Raw genomic sequence first — 6288 nt, 5'->3', positions numbered from 1 at the left:
TGAAAAGAGCATAGCGAATTCCGGCTGGGCTTGTTTGGGGAGGAGGCATCTGGCATAGTATGCACGAACCGTGTGTTGCGCCTGCGTCCTTCTTTGCATGGTAGTTTAGATTCAGGTGGGTTTTTTAGTCGGTAAAAATCCGACACTCCTCTGTCCGACTTTCCCCCTGACGAAAAAAGAAAAAAAAAAAAAAAGGTTTAAGTTCAGGCTGGCCTTTGAGGGTTAAAATAAGTGTTCAGGTCAGGCTGAGATTTTTAAATTGAAATTAGTGTTGAGGTCAAGCTGAGATTTCGGGGTTGTGGTCAGTGATAAGGTCAGGCTGGGATTTCAGGGTTAAGGACAGGGTTGAAGTCAAGCAGCGATTTTTATTTAGAGGTCAGGATTGAAGTCAAGAAATGATGTAAAGTTTGACGTCATGGTTGATCTTGGTCTGTGATTTTAGGGTAAAAGTCAGTGCCGAGCTCAGTTTAGGATTTTAGGTTTGAGAGGAAGTTCGTGGTCGTGGTACTATTTCAGGGTTAGGGTCTTAGGTAAATTTAGGTTTTGATTTTAGGATTAGGGTCAGGTTTGAGTTCAGGCTTAGATTTCATAGCAAGGGACATCTTGCTGGGATTTCAAGGTTGAGATAAGGGTTGATGTCTGGCTGGGATTTTAGGGTTAAGGTCAGGCTACTAATAAACGGAAGCAGCTATTGCAAATTGCTAGGTGCTACTTCTAGATGCTAGGTGCTACTAATTAAAGCTAGTTTCTACAGCTTAATGCTTAGTGCTGGGTACTACTGATAAGTGTTTAGTGCTACAGCTTAGTGCAACGTTGTACTGCTATGTTGTAGAGGCGTCGCTTCTTTTCCCTTGTCCGCGGAGGTTCGGAAGAAGCCTCCTAAAAGACCGGAGGATACCTTATGCTTTAGGAATCAAGGCCTTAAAGTAGGGCCTAGACCACATCTTCGAATCTATAAGTATTCTCATGTATTTAAGGCTAGATTTCCCCGCAATACAAATCTCTCTGAGCCTAATCACAGGAGGAAAACATTCCTGAATCTGCAGAAGGCAGAAACAGGGAAGGCCCTCGCCTTCGTTTTGTGCAACGCCACCTCAAGGTCTAGCCTCTCGATCGCTCTAACAAGGACCTCTAGGTCCTGTTTTACGATGTCTATTGCCCGTGATAGGTCCCGCCCCATTGACAGGAGGGTCGTATCATCCGCGTGGCTATCAACACGAAACTCCCCTGGTAACGGGACTCGGAGGACACTATCGTAGGTAATAATCGATAATGTGATGCAAAGAATCGAGATCAGCCGAACCACACACGATAGATGTCTTTCGTCTAACCGGCTCTCTCCTCCTATGAAGAGTAGGAGCCGTTCGTGGAGATAGCACCTGACAATTCGCACCAGGTTTGCAGGAAAATCTCTGGCTACTAACGAGTTCATAATGGTGTCCCAAAGGAGCGAAGAAAACGTGTTGCTGACGTCTAGGGACATTACGATTCCAGCGCAATCCCTTTCAGCGCACATTTGTAAACACCTCTTTAATGCGTTTATCGCACTGACCGTCGAACATTTGATACGAAATCCGTGCTGCGCTGGTGAAAATACGCAGTTTTTTTCACGGAATCCGCTTACCCTGGTCAGTATAGTTTTCTCAAACAACTCTCCGGCCTTGTCCAGTAGGCATATGGGCCTGTATGAAATCAAAAAATCCGGCTAGGCATCAAGCTTCTTTTTGATGAGCACTAGCCTATCTAGTCTTTCTTCTAAGCTGGTGGAAAACTGCTAGCCCTTAGGCAAGTAGTAAAGCATTCAGCTCGCCCCACGCTGCAATGTTTTGCCGTCTTTTGCACCATAATGCCCAGTATCCTATCCAGCCCCGGAGCTCTACCGCCAGGGATCCTCCTCATCGCCTTAAAAACCTCTTCCGGCGTCTCCGTGACTGCGTCTTTGGCAACAGAGCTGATGAACGGAGCTGCCGCCGTAGTCATTCTCGGGAAGAAGTCCCGCACCAAACTGTCCAACGTCGCTGGTTCCAGAGCATCCGTAACCGGTATCGTGTGGGCCCTTAGTTTGCCCATGGCGAGCCGGTATGGCTTTTCCCACGGGTCCTCTTCTATAGAGGACAAAAAATCCCGCCAGGCCAGAGTTTTCGCTCCTCCGATGGCCTTTACCAGGGTTCTCTTGGCCTCACGTCGGGTTTTCAGATATATATCGATTCTCCCTTGGACCCTATTGCGCCTAGTTGTGAGGTAACGCCTTCTGACCGCAGTTGCTGTAGTTCTTAGCACCGCGATATTCCGCGACCGCCAATAAGCCTTGTATCTCCTGATCTGGGAATACTTGATCTTTGGTATTGCCATATCACACGCACTCTTCAGTGTGTTTCTCACCCATCTGCACTAATCCTGCGCTCCTACATGGTCACTACCGGCAGGTCGCGACCTCTCTCCGGGAATAAGAGCTGCAGCGAGCATCTCCCCATCCGCTTCCTTCGCATCCTACCGTAGGAAAATACTGTATCTCGAGCGCTAGCTTCATATACCTGTAGCGTAGTTACTATAGCTGAAGCATAAATAAGGGACTCAGCCTCATCCCCTCTCTTATCCGTAAGCGGACGCTGGCCGCTGGGGAGCCCCACGTAAAGTCGAATTTGCTCGACCCTTGTGGGCGAACGTACGTGGGGTTGCCCGCTTGGTTACCCAGGCTCAGGTTCAGCCTATTATCCCAAGCAGAAAGCAACTTGCCCCTTAAGTTGCCTCTGCCTTCCGAATCATACCTAGGGGACCGGGCATTAAAATTCTCTGCTACGAGCGCTGGAGAAGCAGGAAATATTTCTAAGAGCTCTTCGAGCTCATCAAAAAGTCTACAAAAATTACTAATATCCTCGCTGGGGGGAAAGTAGAAAGAAACTACTAACAAGTCCCCTCCTTTGAGAGCTACAAAAAAGAACCCCTAACGCACCAGGCTACAGGGTCTTCACGAATACCGCGGAAAGGGGAATCCACTTCAGGGATGAGAACTATCCCTCATTCCTGGGAGGAACCCACTATGGCTTCGCAATAATAGTAACGCTCGCATCTGACTCTCTCATCCGCGCGCGTGGTTTAGGTTTATCTAGAAGAAGACTGTGGCTGTTATTCCTAAAGTTATTCCTATGCACTCCCACTAACTTTACTGTTCTACTCTATTTAGGATAGTGAGACCGTGGACCCTCGTTCCGTCGCCCAACTATGCTTTGCGTTCATAGAGGAACAGGGCTTCACCTGTTCAACTCCAATGCCGCCTTTCTTCACTATCCGCACTGTTTTTTCGATAACTCTCTCCCCGATGACTACCGGGCCGTTCCGGTTGGAACCTAGGTCTATAACGGGCGGTCTCATCACATTCCTAAAAACCCTGTCCTGCTGTCTAGACAGTGCCACAATCAGGCACACCCACGAGCCTGCTCTGTGCCCCGTTTGTGGCCTCCCCGCGTACACAAATATCGGGCACCTGCGTTTATTCCTGCAGTCCAGAGCGACATGCGCGGGTACCCCGCATACAAACCAGATCCTGGTCCTAGCGCTCAGGGCCGGACAGGAAACCGCCACGTGGCCTCTCGCCACGTAACACGTTAGGGGTCTCTGGCTAAGGGCAAGTATCCTCACTGAGGTCCAACCAACCGTTATCCTGCCCTTCTCAATCGCGGCCTGGCTCATAGCTGTCGGAGCCATAACCTTGGCCCCGCCTATTCTGCTCCTACCTGCGGCCTCAAAACGCTCGTCCTACACCTTTACGATTTCTAAGACCTCGCCATGGCAACGCTTCATGTAGCCTGAGACATCTCCTTGCAGATTTCCAGTTTTCTTCCTGTCAGAGTCAGCACCCAGCTGGCAGTTCTTACCTCTCTCAATCAGTCTTTTTGTCTCAAGCCTGGAGACGAGGGGTTTCAATGCCTTTTGATTCACTGGGCTTGTCAAATCGACGATTTCCTCCTTCGGGGAAGAGGTTCTCGTCTCGCCCGTTTATTCGACTTAGCTTTGGTCGCAATACTCGTGCCAGAGAGTTGTGCTATCTCTATGGCCTTAGCGGCCCTTTGCCATTTCTCCAGATGGTGTTCCTTCCTTTCTGTAGTGGTCTTTACACTGCAGACCAGGTTACCTACCTGTGATGCATTGCCTGTATCCAGGCCTCTTACCTTAAGCTCTTGGCAGTTGCTGGTGGGCAGGTGGTCTGCTCTAACACAATTTGTCACCGCCGTGGCGTGAGTATCTCTTCAACGCCTACTGATTTCTGGAGATTTACATTCTATCATGATTGATTATGAATGAGAGTCATGCCCCCAAGCAGAAAAGAAAGAAAAGGAAGGAAGTAAATAGAGAAAAGCAAAGAGCAAAAGAAAGTGGATAAATAGAGTAAACGATAAGAACATTCACAAATCATTCATACCTTCCCTTTTAGTCGCCTGTAAGGACAAGCAGGGTATACTGCAGGAGTATTCTACTACTCCCTACCGACAGGGGCGACCCTGACGCAACCCTGACGCAACTGTGACTATGTCAGGAAGAGAGAGCATCACCTCCCCTAGTTCGTATCATAGAGTATTCTTGACCTTCGTCCATGCCGGGTACACGATAAGGGTATAATCTGACGAAACCCTGACGCAACCCTGACGAAACCCTTTTATTTTCTTCTTTCGTTTAAAGAAAAATCTTGATGGATCCCATAGGCCCGGGTACTTAGGGAAGTGTCGGATTTAGCCTGCCAGGGATATACACAGGATCGGGCTGCTTACCGACTAAAACTACCCGCTAATCTAAAACCTACCATACAAAAGAGAGGCTATGTGATCCTTGTGTCCTTGCACAATATACAAACACCGTCTCTTCCTGGTGAGCCAGGCCGGTTTGCCTCCCTCCTAACCAATCATTCTTCAAAACTACACACATCCTATATAATTCCTGCGCATTCAACGGTCTCCTGGGGGCATTGCTTCATTTACTATTTACACTTATCTCGCAAAAAACGGTCTTTTCCCGGAGGTGATCCTAACCTATCTTAATAACCTATTTCTACTTGACCTGGCCATCCGTCCCATGACGCATTAGCAAGGTCCATATAACCCTTCATGCATCTGTATGCTTTTAAAAACTCACTAACTATTAACATATCAACTATTGAGGGGATTTGGCGCGCAAAACCTAATCCGGCGCCGCCCAGGCTGTCCAAAGTCTCGCTCAGTGTAGTCGCCTAGAAGATATTCTCCTATGCGGCTTTGCACGCATTCTTTTATTATCGTTCATACTTAAAATCATATCACTGCAGTGCATCAACTCCTAGTCTCTACACCTCTCATCATCCTCCTTCTGCTTCATGACAAGTCCTGAAAAGGACTGTAATGCAGCTCACCCTCTAAAAACCCCAAGGGAAACCCTGACTATTTTGGAAAGAAAAAGATGCACTTCTCCTAGTAGCGACATACAGTATCCCTGGCATCCATCCATCCATTCCAGACACTTGATCAGAGTGTGTTTCGCATCATCTTTATTCGCCCCATAAGGGAAACATTGCAGGGACGTTAATCTTCTTATCTTATGTAGATACGCGGGAAAACAGTTGCGATCGGTTATTAGCTAAGCAGCAAATTTTTTAACAGGTATATAAAAATATATAAAATTTCAATAGTAATAATAAACAATCATGAATACTCTAATTATTAACATGTTCATGAATATATATAATAATAATATCATGCCTTTTAATACAAATCAAAATTGATTCCTTCGTAAGCAAGAGTTTTATTAAAGCTAGATAATACAAGCACCCTAAAAAATGCAAAGGACATGAGTTATTAGGGACATGAAAATTTTATATATTTTTATATACCTGTTAAAAAATATATACAAATAAATAATAGTAAATATGTACAGACAATTCTAAGTAGAATAGCAATATTCTGTTCAATTAAAATACGTTACTAAGTAAAATATATGTATTGAGCTAGCCACACTAAGTAATTGCCGATTTCATTTATAAACGTCTTTCACTTCCATTTTTATGGTATTCTTAAATGATATGATCTTCTTCTTCTTATATATGTTAGCTATCATCCTTACCTAGCTTTACTAGTTTATTGCTTAGATATTTTCTACAAGTTTATTTTTTACCTCAATATTAATATGGAGTGAGACTACCGGTATAATAACGAGAAAGAGTGGACGTGTGGTGTGTGTAGTCCCGAAAAAGAGTAGGAATTTGGAGAATAGTTGTTAAAGAGAATAAAAAATGGATAGAGGAGAAGAAGGTATTTGAGGAGA

General features: G+C 45.7%; 1 protein-coding gene across 1 annotated transcript; it reads right to left on the bottom strand.

Annotated features, from left to right (window-relative positions):
- Window positions 1–802: 802 nt before the first annotated feature.
- Window positions 803–2352, bottom strand: LOC106792875. The gene is made up of 3 exons (XM_014759408.1): window positions 1811–2352; window positions 1394–1682; window positions 803–904 (listed from the first exon to the last, which is right to left on the bottom strand). Exons 1-3 carry the CDS (start codon window positions 2350–2352, stop codon window positions 803–805), a joined length of 933 nt encoding a protein of 310 aa, XP_014614894.1.
- Between the last annotated feature and the right edge of the window lie 3936 nt (window positions 2353–6288).

The sequence above is a fragment of the Polistes canadensis genome, unplaced genomic scaffold, assembly GCF_001313835.1.
Source record: "Polistes canadensis isolate GaletaPanama2010 unplaced genomic scaffold, ASM131383v1 scaffold_1017, whole genome shotgun sequence".
NCBI classification, from domain to species: Eukaryota; Metazoa; Arthropoda; class Insecta; order Hymenoptera; family Vespidae; genus Polistes; species Polistes canadensis.
This window is presented reverse-complemented; position numbering and strand designations above follow the sequence as displayed.